This window comes from Phyllostomus hastatus, unplaced genomic scaffold (assembly GCF_019186645.2).
Source record: "Phyllostomus hastatus isolate PE091 unplaced genomic scaffold, TTU_PhHast_1.1 phas_contig_210, whole genome shotgun sequence".
NCBI classification, from domain to species: Eukaryota; Metazoa; Chordata; class Mammalia; order Chiroptera; family Phyllostomidae; genus Phyllostomus; species Phyllostomus hastatus.
The window spans coordinates 13,986,648-14,000,356 of NW_025333737.1; the positions used below are offsets into that span (position 1 = coordinate 13,986,648).

At 45.2% G+C, this 13,709-nt stretch overlaps 1 protein-coding gene across 10 annotated transcripts in view; it reads left to right on the forward strand.

Moving 5' to 3' along the window:
- PECAM1 (platelet and endothelial cell adhesion molecule 1) overlaps positions 1 to 13,709 on the forward strand; it is an 87,571-nt gene that overhangs the window by 47,208 nt on the left and 26,654 nt on the right. For all 10 annotated transcript variants that reach the window (XM_045836341.1, XM_045836343.1, XM_045836346.1 and 7 more), the window contains 5 exons: positions 2,756 to 3,031; positions 7,674 to 7,922; positions 9,476 to 9,751; positions 12,656 to 12,943; positions 13,501 to 13,608. In XM_045836341.1, coding sequence (XP_045692297.1) covers positions 2,756 to 3,031; positions 7,674 to 7,922; positions 9,476 to 9,751; positions 12,656 to 12,943; positions 13,501 to 13,608 — 1,197 coding nt within the window. The remainder of the gene's footprint in view (positions 1 to 2,755; positions 3,032 to 7,673; positions 7,923 to 9,475; positions 9,752 to 12,655; positions 12,944 to 13,500; positions 13,609 to 13,709) is intronic.

The window sequence follows — 13,709 nt, forward strand, 5'->3', positions numbered from 1 at the left end:
TTCATTCTATTCTATTTCATTGTTTAAAAGATTTTATTTATTTATTTTTAGAGAGGAAAAGGGAGAAAGAAAGAGAGGAAGAGAAAAATATCAATGTGAGAGAGAAACATCGGTGGGTTGCCTCTCACATGCACCCTGACCTGGGACCAAACCCACAACCCAGGCAGGTGCCCTGACCAGGAATCACACCAGCAACCTCTTGCTTTGTGGTATGATGTCCGACCAACTCAACCACACTGTTCAGGGCCCTATTTCAGTTTTTAAAACCCTGGCCACAACTCACTGAAATGATGCCCTGTGTGACCTGCAGTTTGGAAACCACAGTTTTAAGCCAATGTGGGTCAGACATCAGAGAGTGGGGTTCAAGGGGATCAGGAGAAAAGGGGGCCTGGTCCTCAGCCTTTGCCTTCCACATTAGATGAAGAAGGCCCCTCTTCTGCCTACACCCCATCAACATGACATTGGACAAATAGGAAACAAATGAGGTCCCGTGAGAATGACTCTTGAGAGAGAAAGGCAACAGCAGGGGAAGCCTGGGTATGAGTGTCCGGGACAGGCAAGGGTGGGGGGCCTATTCTTATGCAGATGGCCTCAAATATTTTCAAAGTAGGAGCCTTAAAGTTTGATAGGTGACCCTCTGCTTTCAGCACCTGACTTCTGCCCATTGTGTATGTATATAGGTCTGCATATATGCACATCATGTGTATTTACATACACATATAAAAATCACATATAGAATACTTTTCAGATTAGACCACATGGTGCAGGTTAAGTTTTTAGAAAATGAAGTATAAAGTATACTTTATAAAGGTAGTGTGACAATCACTTCTTATACAGCTACTCCAGGAAAACCACATGTGTGGTCCTCCAGACTCACCCTGCTTCTACTTTCATGCACACACAGAGCTTTTCTTTTTCTTTGTTTTTACAAAAAATAGAACTTGTCAGACATACTACTTTATAACTTTTTCTTAGTATGTTATAGACTTTTGTTCATATCAGGAAATACAGACCTATGTCATTTTAGTGGCAACTCGGAATCCTATCGTTGGAATGCGCCAGAATGCATTTACCCTTATCTATTGATGGACAAGGTGCTCCCCCAGTTTTTGCTATTGAAACAGTCTTGCAACAGACACACTAGTACTTAAAACTTGTGTATTTTTGCAAGTATTTTATTATCATTATTATTATCTATGGAGTTGATTTGGAGCAGTCCAAATTATTGATTGAATGTTTTGTACATTTTCAGTATCAGTAGATAATTGCCAAAGCGCTCCTTAAAATGGCTGGGTGCTTTCATCCTCAGGGGGGCTTACCGACTTCTCCAACCCAGAATATGACAACATTTTGTTCTTTTCGCCAGTCTAACGGAGGTGCAACGACAGGTCGTTGGAGTTGTGGGGCTTATATTCCTTTGGTCTCTAGTGAGGTTGAGTGTGTTCTTTATGTTTATTGGTCTACTTGCCCCGTAAATTGCCTGTTCATATACACTTTGCCCATTTTTACTATTTCTTATTGATTTGTTTGAGGCCTTTAAAAAGTAAAGTAATTAGCTCTTTGTTAGGTATTTTCTCTGGTTTGTCATTGTTTTTATTTTATGATTTTTTTTCAATGCGGAATATTTTAATGTTTAGTTAATCAAATTTATTCATCTTTCCTCCTTATGGAATTTTGGTTTTGTGATTCACACCTAAAGTTCCTCCACAGTCCAAGATTATTGGAAAAAAATGCACCTATGTTTTCTCACTGATTCTTGGTTTAAATGCTTTCCCCCCTACGTTTAGATCTCTGGTGCATCTGGAATTAATTCGGGTGTAAGGAAAAATGCCTTTGTTGTTATGAAGTTGCCCCACAGGGCATTTGCTGAGGGTCCTAAAAGATGCTCTTGCTTTTCTGGCTTTTACTCAGGAAAGCAGACTATTTTTTTAAATGATAGCTTTTTATTTTGAATCTAAATAACTTTATCATTAAAAAAACCTAATGAATGTGAAAGTATTATATCACTCTACACTCATGTTTGGCATTTTTTTGTGTCCCTATCTGCGTATACTCTCTATGCTCTGTTATTTTTTAGCCCAAGCGAAGGCCTAACCCTGCTGCCTTCACCATCTCCTGAAGGTCCTGCTCCCTAGTATCTGCCTTGCATTTTATTAAAAGCTGTTTTAAACTGTGTGAGCCATTATGTCAATTTAGTCAGTCATGGCCAACATCTTTAAGAAAGAAATGGAATAGACTAGAAATCCCCCACCTTTTTTTGTTTTTGTTTTTGCATCTGGTTATTTAAACATTTATTTCCATGGAGCAGCACAGTCTACACTATTGTCAGTTTTGAAAGCTATGGACTATTTATGCTGAAATGCTGGAGTTCCATGAAATGGTGCGAGGAGAACCTAGAAAAGCCTTGGTGGACAGGGAGAAGAGTCTCTTTCTAGCTACTGTGCTTATTTTTGAGGTCATTTGGAGAAGGTTCTGCAGCTGATATCTGGTGAAGATGACTAGGGCTTTGGCAAGCTCAGGAAAGTTAGCAAATTGCAGTTAAGAAAAAGGTTGAAGATACAAGAATGAGCGAGAAGGGAGGGCACATCAGAGTAGCCTTGTCGAAGTTTTTTGAGAGGACAGGTTGAATTTTTGGTTTTAATTAATAAGGAAAAACAGTGGTTGGCAACAAAAAGGGCAGAGAAAAGGAGGAAGTGCCTTTTTTCCTTCACCCAGGTTTGAACCTGAGCCCAACTGGCTTGTCCTCTTCTTGTAGAATCCTTCTCTAATCCCAAGTTCTATGTCACCCCTCGGGGGATGATCATGGAAGGAGAGAAGATGGACATTACATGCACCATCCAAGTGACGCACACGGCCACTGCATTTCCAGAAATCATAATCCAGAAGGACAAGATGATCGTGGCACACAGCACAAACAACGATAGGGCCACTTACTCACTGATGGCCACGGTGGAGCACAGTGGCAACTACACGTGCAAAGTGGAAACCAGCCAGATATCCAAGGTCAGCAGCATCGTGGTCAACATAACAGGTAGGGTATCAACCTACGGCGGGCTTGAGAAGTAATTGTGTTGGAAACCAGGGTGGCCAATGAGACCGATCATCTACTCCTGCTTATCTGAATAAAAGCACTCTGGCAGGGGATGGTGCTCATGGGGAAAAGTTGATGCAGGGCCAGTAAGCAGTTAGCTGTGGCAGGTGAGGGCGCAGGTCCTGCTGTCAGATCCCAACCTTGCCACTCACCACGTCTGTGACCTCGGGTGACTTACTGAGCTTCTCTTTGCCACCGCTCTGTGACATGAGGGTAATGGCAGAACTCAGCAATAGGACTGTTATGGTGGCTAAGTGACCTAAAGAGCCTCACACAGAGTAAGCACTCAGTGTATGTTAGAGAGAGAGGAAGGGGGAGGGGGGAGAGAGAGAGAGAAAGAGAGAGAGAGAGAGAGAGAGAGAGAGAGAGAGAAACATTGACTGGTTGCCTCCCATACATGCCCCAATTGGGGATCAAACCTACAGCCTAGTTATATACCCTAACTGGGGTTTGAACCCTCAACTTTTTGGTGCACAGGATGACCTCCAACCAACTGAGCCACCCAGCCAGGGCTAGCGTTCCTATTATTATAGCACATTTATCTTTCCTCTGTGCCAAGCGCTATGCTAGATCACCAGACAAGCCCTGTGGCAGGTTCAGGAGTGAGAAAGCATTAGTAAACTAAAAAATTATAGTAACAATTCCCCTTTATTGAACACTGTATGACTGGTGTGGCTACTTTTTCATTTCATGCTCATAGCAATGCTATGAGATATATATCCTGCTTCCAGTTTTGTGGCTGAGAGTTTGGGCAACTCACCCAACGATTACAGACAGGATTACCAAATAGAAGAATAAGAGTCACCCCGGGCCTATTTATTTGACTTCTAAACACATGCACTTAGAAGTTTCCCCAGACTCCTTTTCCCTTACCTAGCTTTACTTTTTCTTTTTAGCTCTTACCACCAAAAAAAAAAAAATGTACTCTACTTCCTGTTTATGGTATGTATTCAGGCACTACAATGAAAGCTGACTGGGGCAGGAACATTACCTATTTTATGCAGGGCTATATTGTGAATACCCAGAACTGTGCCTGGCATATTAGTAGGAATTCAACACTTATGTGTTGTGTGAACAAATGCACATAGGATGACAGCGTTTCAGAGGCAGAGAGTCAGTACTTCTTAGTTCCCAAGTGAAGGTGTCCATTCATTCCTTCACTTGTTGACTCATCTACTGGAAACCCCCTATGTGTTAAGCATTGAGCGACTACAGCTCCGGCCCCCAGGATCACAGGTAGGCTGCCAACTACCCAACTGGGTGATTGGCATATGTGCTGGATCCTGCAGGTCTACAGTGTGTGCTAGCAATTTAGTTTATTATTGATAATGACAAATATTTTGAGGGCACATGATACTTTTTACTGATAGGACTGGTCTTATCTCATTAGAGAAAAGTATTTAATTCAACATATATTGAGCATCTTCTGTTTTGCTGGGCGATCTATCGGGGATAGAGAACTGCCAAAGGTCAGGCTTTGCCCTTGAAGGAAATAAATAGATCATCACAGCCATAAACAGATCATTAGAATGTAGCACAGCCTTGCATGGGTGGCTCATTTGGTTGGACCATTGTCTTGTACGCCAAAAGGTTGTGGGTTTGAGCCCCGGTTGGAGCACGTACGGGAGGCAACCAATCAATGTTTCTCTGTTGCTTGCTCTCTCTGTGTTTCTCTGTCTGTCTGTCTGTCTCTCTCTCCACACCCCCTCCCTCTGTCCCTTCCTCTCTCTCTAAAAGCAGTAAACATATCCTTGGGTGAGGATTAAAAAAAAAAAAAGAATGCATTGCAATGAGGAAGTAAATAAAGGGATGGGCACACTACTGTGAGAGCAACAAGGACTGAGTGGTGAACCCGTGAACTGTTTCTCCAGTTAGAGACGCATCCTTACCCCTGGGACAGGCTACTTAGGAAAGCAGAAAGCATCACTGGACATGAGATACTAGCTATTGCTGTAGCTGATCACCCACATCCAGAAGGCTGTGCCATGCAGCATACACAAGCCATCAGTCAATCAGGCTCCCAGGCCCAAGAAAGCAAAATGCTTTGCTCAGTCTGTCCTTCCATGCCCTCAGCCTGCGTGCACTGTGAACTTGTTCAAGTTCGACCAAGCCTTTGGAAAAGTCTCCAAGCCGACTTATGCATCTGGTTTTCCACGCTCCTGTTTCTAACAAGCCTCACTGTAAATGGCTCTATATAGCAATATTGGAGGCTCACAGTAATTTTGTGAACATAAAAAAGTCATTGAATTAGTCATTTGTCTTTGGATCGAAAAAGGGTTTCTTCCACCCTCCACTGTTTACCTTTTCAGACCTAATTTGTCACCAGGTGCTGCCAGATCTGTCACCTCTGTCTTGTCTTCCCGGCTCTACAGTCACACCCTAACCCTGGCCCTCACACCAGGATTAGCACAGGGATCCCCTGAACATCTCCGTTCCAGCCATTCCCCGGGCTTAAACTCCTCCCACACAGTCGTGATCCCTCGCCTTGACCCTGCCCTCTTGCAAACAGTCCTCCCCACTCAGGCTACCCCTTCCCCTTGGCCACTGAAAAACTTCTTTGTCCTTAAAGACCAAGCCCTAAATCTCCTTCCAGCCTTCCCCAGCAGAGTCCTGCGGGTGCACCTCAGGTCCCAGTGCCATCTGCTCGTGTCTCGACGTCAACAGTCTCTGCAGAGATTTAGCATCTACCTCACCACTCGGTGTGAGCTCTTGAAGGACCGGGTCTGTGGCTCAGCTCATCTTAAGTTATCAGTGTTTAACACAGAACCTGGCACATTGTTGGAGCGCAATAAATATTTGTGCACGAGTAAATGGAAGACTGACCCTTTGTAGTCTACGTCACGGTCCTGTCCGTCTGTGTACACTACCCCCCTTACCAGCAGCTGTCCCTCACGTTTCCTTCCTAGTTGTAAACCGTCGCATACCTGCCTCAGCAACAGGGTTTCTATTTTTCACATATTTGTTTACATATTTTTAAATGTAGTCATTGCTTTGGGATTTTTTTTTCTAAGTCATTTTTTCCACATTTTTTGGTATTTGCCCAATGAGTTTGTATGGCACTAGGATGTCGATTTCTTTGGTTCCTTCCCCCACTCCTAACCTAGAGCTCTGAGAACAGCTAAATCAACACTTATTATATGGAAGGAAGGAAGGAAGGATGGCATGTGCCTTAATGAAATATACATGAATTACTGGGACACCGCCTTGCTTGAAGTTTGCTTCTACTCCCTGTACAGGAGACTAGGAAGACACTGTGGACTGATGAAGATGGAAATGGCTTCCATAACAACATAACATCACTGGTGACAGTGACAGTGTTCACATTTACCCCGAACCTGTACAGCAGGCAAATGTAGAGGCAAAGGTAGAATTCGATGTCCTGACTCCAGGCTGCATTCTCAAACCTCCAGCCCAAAAAGCTTTCCTAAGAGGAACTTTGGGGCTCAGCCCCTTCCTCAATATGCAGACAGTCTCAAGAATTCAGTAATTCTTGAGGAACTTCTTGCTTCTGCATCAAGGGCATAACTGTGAGTCAGGGTGCATCAGTTTATATGAAAGAGCCAAGTCTTCACATTGGTTAGGTTCTTAATTGCTACTTTCCCTATAGCTGAATATACAAACATATACGATAACTATGAAATATTGATGTATTTCAAGAAATATTTAAGGGGATGACAAAACTTCTTAAAAGTCAACTTCCATCTTTACTACTGTGGCCATCCAACCGAAATTAGGGTACGAATGACTCCTTAGAGTGGCACAGAACACTGTAGCTCACAACTTAACCCAAGCAGGTATCACCCACCCATTCCGCTCCCAGAGATCTCCCCACAGCACACCCCCGAGGCCTTCCCCTGACCCTGGCTCCCCACGCTTCCCGTTGCCCGAGGGTGCGATCCCCACTTCTCTTCACAGTTCCCAAGGTCCTTCAGCACCCACAGGCCTTCCTTTGGGCTCTTCTACTCCTGCTATGTGCCAGGGCATCTGAACTTTCGGGTGCTTGAACCTCCTGCCAGGACTTCCAAATGCTATTCCCTCTGCCTATGACCCCTTTCCTCTTTGCCTGGATGACTTCTGCCAAGAGCCCTCTGCTGATTCCCCAAGCCCAGGTTCTGTGTCGCCCAGGCTCTGCTGCAGACACTGTGTCTCAGTCGCCCAGCAGGCGTAGCACTTTGAAGTCAGGGACTGTCTCTTTTTCACTGTTGTCTCCCCAGTGCCGAGCAAGGCGCCCAGCACAGGAAGAGCCTGAAATAAATACTTGTGGAATAAAACGTGTGAGTGAATAAATGGGTGAATGCATGGATCGTCATAAATTGCAAAACTTTTCTAATCTATGTCTGTGAAACAAACTGAATATTAACAAGGGAGCCAAATCTGCCACTGGAATCCCAGGCAAAGAATGAACCCTAGTTCTTTAATTGTATGATTCATCGGGTATATTTGAGAAGCAAAGGAAAACTTTTTGCAGGAAGTTGGCAGTTGGCTCTGCCAAAAGCAGCCAGTCCAAGGGACTGTCTGTGAAGGGGCTCTGGGAGTGGGTTCCGGAAACGTCTCACTCCATGCCCACTCATTGCTTTTCCAGAGCTATTTTCCAAGCCAAAGCTGGAATCTTCCGCCACACGCCTGGACCAGGGTGGAAGTCTGAACCTGTGGTGCTTCATCCCAGGAACACCCGAAGCCAACTTCACCATCCAGAAGGGAGACATGACCGTGTCATGGTCTCAGAATTTCACCAAGAGAGTCTCAGAGTGGGACAGCGGGGCATACACCTGCAGCGCAGGCATTGGCAAGGTGTTCAAGAAAAGCAACACGGTCCAGATAACCGTGTGTGGTGAGTATGTCCTTGCTAGCTCAGGGAGTCTCGAGGTGGAGCAGGAGAAAGGGGACTTTTCACCAACTGCCACCCTGTCCAGTCTGAAGGCAGATCGGACTGAGGCCGGGTAAGAGCTTGAGAGAAGGTGAGAGGATTGAGACTGAGAGACTGGACAGAAGCAAGCGGTGTTTCTGCTTAGAGTCCAGAATAGAGGCAATACAAAGAAAATATTTTGGGCAAAAATCAAGTTCATGGTTTTATTGCGGCTGCATACTAATGATGTAGCAACCTCTGAATATGCAAGATTCTGGCTGCTGGAACAGGCACCTACCCCCAAATTCAGAGAGGGAACACGGCTTAGTCAACACTATACTTTAAGACCAAAGCTCCAGTTTTTAATCCTTATCCTGACTGACCAGAAGGTCTAGGATCCCTGTTAGGCTGCATGTAGGTGCTGGGGCCACCCTGAGCTGAGTGTCTTGGACTTGGATGAATTTACAGAACCTGGTCCGAATGCAGGTTGGGATGAGGCCTGACTCCACACCTGTAACCAGGGCCTTGAGGATGCTGGCTCTGCTGGGCCCCGGACTACACTTTGAGTAGAGGGTCCTAAATGAATGCGGAACTCTGGTCAAGCTGTCACTGTCACTGTGATTATTCAGTCATTGTCCTTCAGTTTAATCTGTGGCTATGATCTCTCCAGCCAAGATCTTAGTCTGCTCTGAGCCAGGGTTTTAGCCTATTGCCAACTCTCTAGTCATCTAACTCAAAGGAAATAATGCAAGAGATGAGCACGGGTCATTCCATTTTAATTCTTTCTGTTGTTCTTGGGGGGAGGTCATTTCATTATATAAGCTTTATAAATAAGCTAACATCTAAATAATGACCCAGTAGAATTCTTGTTTTGGAGGTATACAATTTCCAATCAGGACAGGCTGAGGCACTGAGAATTTGTTTGAAAATATAGTCTGTTTGTACTCTTGGGTTATTTTTTTAAATTCTTTTCCTGTGTCTTTTCTCAACTTAAAAAAAAATCCATATGGATGTGCACGTACGTGCATATGAGATATAGTAAAGCATAACCATATGTTTAGAGGGGTGTGATGTTTTTCTTGAATTGATGTCATATTATTTTTTTTGTTTACAGCATTCTCTTTTCCTTTCACGCCTCACCACACACACACGTGCACTACCTGCCAGTTTTAAAGGGGTCCTGGAAAGGTAGATAAAGCAGGCAGGCATGTAAAATTATGGTGATGAGTCCTGGCCAGGTAGCTCAGTTGGTTAGAAGTTGTCCCGATACACCAGGGGGGCAGGTTTGATCCCCGGTCAGCGCACAGACAAGAATCAACCAATAAATATGCAAATATGTGGAACAACAAATTGATGCATCTCTCTTTCTCTCTCTCCCCCTCTTCCTCTCTCTCGCTCTAAAATTAATCAATGCAAAAAGTAATAAAAAATAAAGTAAAACGATAGTAATGACAGAGAAAGCAAAGCTCAGAGTTTGAAGAAAGAACCCCTTGGGCTGAATGTCTTGCTTCAGATTGTTTCTCTCTCTGTCATTCCAGAAAAGCTCTCCAAACCCAGGATTTTTCATGAGTCCAAGTCTGAGGTGATAAAAGGACGCACCATAGAAGTCAAATGCCAGTCCATAAATGGAACCTCTCCTATTTCGTATCGCCTTGTAAAAACATATATCACTTTGAACAGTCACAACGTAAGCTCAAATGAGCCCGCAGTATTCAAAGATAACCCCACAGAAGACACCGAATATCACTGCATCGCACATAATTGCCATTCCCACCCTGAAATATTCAGTGACCCTCTGTCGGTCAAGGTGATAGGTAAGTCGCTGTGCTATGAGATGAAATCATGTGGGATCGGGGCTTTACATTTACAGAGGTTTGGGGTTGCCCTGGGACAGTGTGGACAAGGGAAGTGGTGGGACTTATGCCAAGTCCACAAACACAACATGTGGCAAAGCAGGATCAAGGCCCAGGTCAATGGGGCCAGGAAGTATCTGGGGACCATTGGTGTGGCCAGTGTCCTCTCTCTTCAGAACCTTTCCAGTGAACTGCTAAAATATGAGTGATATGTCCCAACTTCAGAAAGCTCTGAAGTTGTGTTTTGGGTTCTCTTAGCATTTACTCCTTTTTAGGTGAGCTGCTAGCCATCTCAGGACTGTTGACCAGAGCTCTTCTCGACAGTTGACACTTGGGCTAACTATCACGAGCAGAGCCCACAGCAATTAGAGCTGCAGGCTGTAGTCTCACGAGGCTTGCTAACATTCACCTGGGACTCTGATTCACAAGAGGAAAATCCCATTGTCCTGGGTGAATGTTTTTCCTTGGGCCTCCATCTGTGCCTCTCCTCCTAAGGAAGGAAGGCCTTAGGGGGGCCATCGCCTGCCTCGCAGAGGTGTTCTGCATCCTGTTGTAAAAAGCTTATAAGCCTTCTTTCTCCTTCTCCTCTTTCTTCTTGTTTAATAACTTTAATCTACTTGCATCATGTGGACATCTTGAGTTGGATAGAGATTCCTGCTGCTATGACTATACAGCCTAAGAGTAGTCACACTTTTCAAATTATCAGCCATGTATATTAAACATCTATTGCTATAGAGCATATCAAAAAAGAGACATACTCTTGGTTTCAATAATATAACAAGGAACAGAGGACTACCTGATTAAATAGTGGGAAAATATTTGGATATATATGAATATTTGAATAACAGTGCAAATAAGCATAGAAAAATGCTATTAGGCAACACATTATTAATTGCCACATGGAATGTCCTTGCAGTGATGGTGATAGGAACTTAGGGCATGAAGATATTACCTAGCCTGAGTGGGAAGAGCTGGGTTAGGAGCCGGGGCTTGGCAGTGCTTGGGTGGAGAGGGCTAGAGACGGCCTACCAGCCTAGCCGACTACATGAGCAGAATCTCCATGGACTCGTTCAAAAGACTGTGGGTCAATAAGGTGGCTGGAAACAAAGGTTGGGAATGGAGAATCACTGGATATAAGCGGGAAAGGTGACTGACCCCAACTGGGAAGGGCGCCAAATGCCAGTCTTGAGAGCTGGGAATTTGTCTTGTGTGCAGTGAGAGCCTGAGGAGGAAGGTGGACATGAGAATGGGGTCTTGGGAACGCTAACCCAGTGTTTCTGTCAGTTAGAAGGAGTGGTGACTTTAGACCTCGTGCTACCTTAGGAAGCTAACGTAGAAGCCCATGTGAAACTGTTGGTTTACATTGGGTCTGTATTAGTGGTTAACATTTACTGAGCCCTGACCAGCTGTCCACCCCTGGTGAAATATTTTAGTAAATTATCCTCATTAATGCTTATAATAGCCATGCAAGACCCATAGTAATATTATCCTTGTTTTGTGAGGAGGCAAATAAGGCTGAAGACAAAGAGCTGGTGGGCAGTCTGGCTGGAAATGGAGGCAAGGCAGTCTGGCTCCTGGCCCCAGCTTGCCACTGGCCCCTTGTGCTGCACAAGCGGGAGGCTATCGGGTCAGGCTGCACCCTTCAGAAGTCTGCCCTTGTCAAGGTTGACCGGCACCGTCTCACCCCAGGTCTGGGGCTCCCTTTCATCAGACTGGCAGCTCCATGGTCTGGCCACCCACTGCCCTCACGAGGGGGATTCATTAGTCAGATGCCAGTCTGCTGACCAGTTCATTCTCGCATTAATAGGAAGGCCTACATGGAAAGACAATTTAGGATCGCAATTTCGGTGGTTGAACATGGAACCAGGGAAGGGGGTTATGGGAGGAAGATAAACTCTGCTTGGATCTGATAGGAATGAGAGGCTGATAAGCTTCCCGGTAGAAATGCCCCGGTAAAAATCGAGACTTGGAATTCAAGGAGTAATCTGGACGAGAGCTGTATATGTAGGCATTAAATGCTATGGTTTCACGTGTTAATGCACAAAGAGAAGCAATGATGGAGGTGAAAGCACCAAAGAGGAGAATGGAAAGGGAAAAATGAGGAGTGAATTTTGCAGAAAGTACATATTTAAGAGGCAGGAGAAAGAAGAACTTGTGAATAAGGAGGGAGTGGCAGGTAAGGAGATAAGAGAATCTGGGTTGTGAGGCATCACAGAAGCCCAGAAGAAGATGAGTTCAAAAGGAAGGGCTGGAGACAGATGAGAGCTGTAGGGAGGCCAAGGATGGGGCCACTGCGGTGGACTCAGGGATGAACTCATCAGGGGGCCAGGGGACCTTTGGAGTCTCTCCAAAACCAGAGACAGAGCACAGCTTCAGGAGCAGGGGAATGGGAGTCAGACTTCACAGCTAACAAGAAAGTGGGAACTGAGAGTGTAGGCCACTCAAAATGGAAAAAGAAAAATGGGAAGGTCGTGAATCACATTATTTGTTCATAAGATCTGAAAATGCCATGCATCTTTGTAAGCAGAAGGAGAGAAACCCCCCCACACACACACACAGGTGCGCACTCACAGACACAAAATAGACCTCAGCAGAACACCTGAGTTAATGGGTCTAGCCGAGCCGAACGGTCAGTAGCATTTGAGGTGGGATGTCCCTAGCATCTTGTGTTTAATCAACACAGGAGCACAGGAGGCATCCGTTGCTGCCCTGCTGGGCTAGTTAAGGGAGGAGCTGAAGAATGTGGGGGAAGAGGACTGACAAAACCCAAGTCTGAGTCAGGGCCCAAGCAGTGGCTGTGTCGTGGCCCCCACCCCCGCCCCACCCCTGACTTTTTTCAGTGCTAATCCTTTTCTTGCTTTTCAGCCCCAGTGGATAAGGTCACTATTTCTATCTTGAGTGATAAGACAGTGGAGTCTGGGAAAGAACTTGTGCTTCGATGCTCCACAAACAAAGCATCTGGTCCAATCACCTACAAGTTTTACAGAGTAAAGGAGGTCAGGCCCTTCTATGAAACCACCTCAAATAACACCCAGGCCATCTGGCACAAGACACAGGCTAGCAGGGAACAGGACGGGCAGTATTACTGCACAGCCTCCAACAGAGCCAACGTTGCCAGGGCTGTCCTCCAAAGCAATGTATTGACCGTCACAGGTGAGTCATGGTCTCAACAGTGAGAGGTAGTGTGGTCACGGGGGGCGGAGCCAGAACACTCACCACGTGTAAGAGGAAATGGGTGGGAGTTTAGCACTTACCACGGAGGGTTAAGAGCCCAATGTCCTCCAGGCTGTTTGGTTGTATGTGACAGAAACCCACTCAAATTAAATATAAAAGTGGGACTGGTCCTTATAAGGAATGGAAGTATTTCACGGAGTTGTAATTCCAAATTCTTGGTGGAGAGATAGCAAACGGCCCATCTTGAGTCAAACATCCGCCCCTGAACAACCTGTGGCCATGGGGATTGGACCAAACCGACCCAGCCAGGAGTCTGCTTCCGTCCTGTAGTCCTTTAAGACTGTAGCTGACTCTGTAGCAAGAACAACACTTTCTGTACCAACTATGAACACAGAATCCCTCAGAGGTAGATAGATGCTCAGTGTAAGATGTGGTTACAAGAACTAAAAATCAGTCTTCTTTGTTGCTTAACACTCATATTGTTTCTTGCTGGTAGAGAAAAAAAACAACTCTCTTTTAATTTTTCTTACTTTCAGTCTATCTTGCCCCATGGAAGAAAGGACTTATTGCAGTGGTGGTCATCGTAGTGATAATTGCCATCTTGGTACTTGCGGCCAGATGCTATTTTCAGAAGAAAGCCAAGGGTGAGCACGGTTCTTTCATTGCCTTCTGACAGAGTGCCCTGGCCAGGAAACTGGCCACTGGTGTGAGGGGCTCCAACTTTATGGGGGGCTGTGCTCTGCAC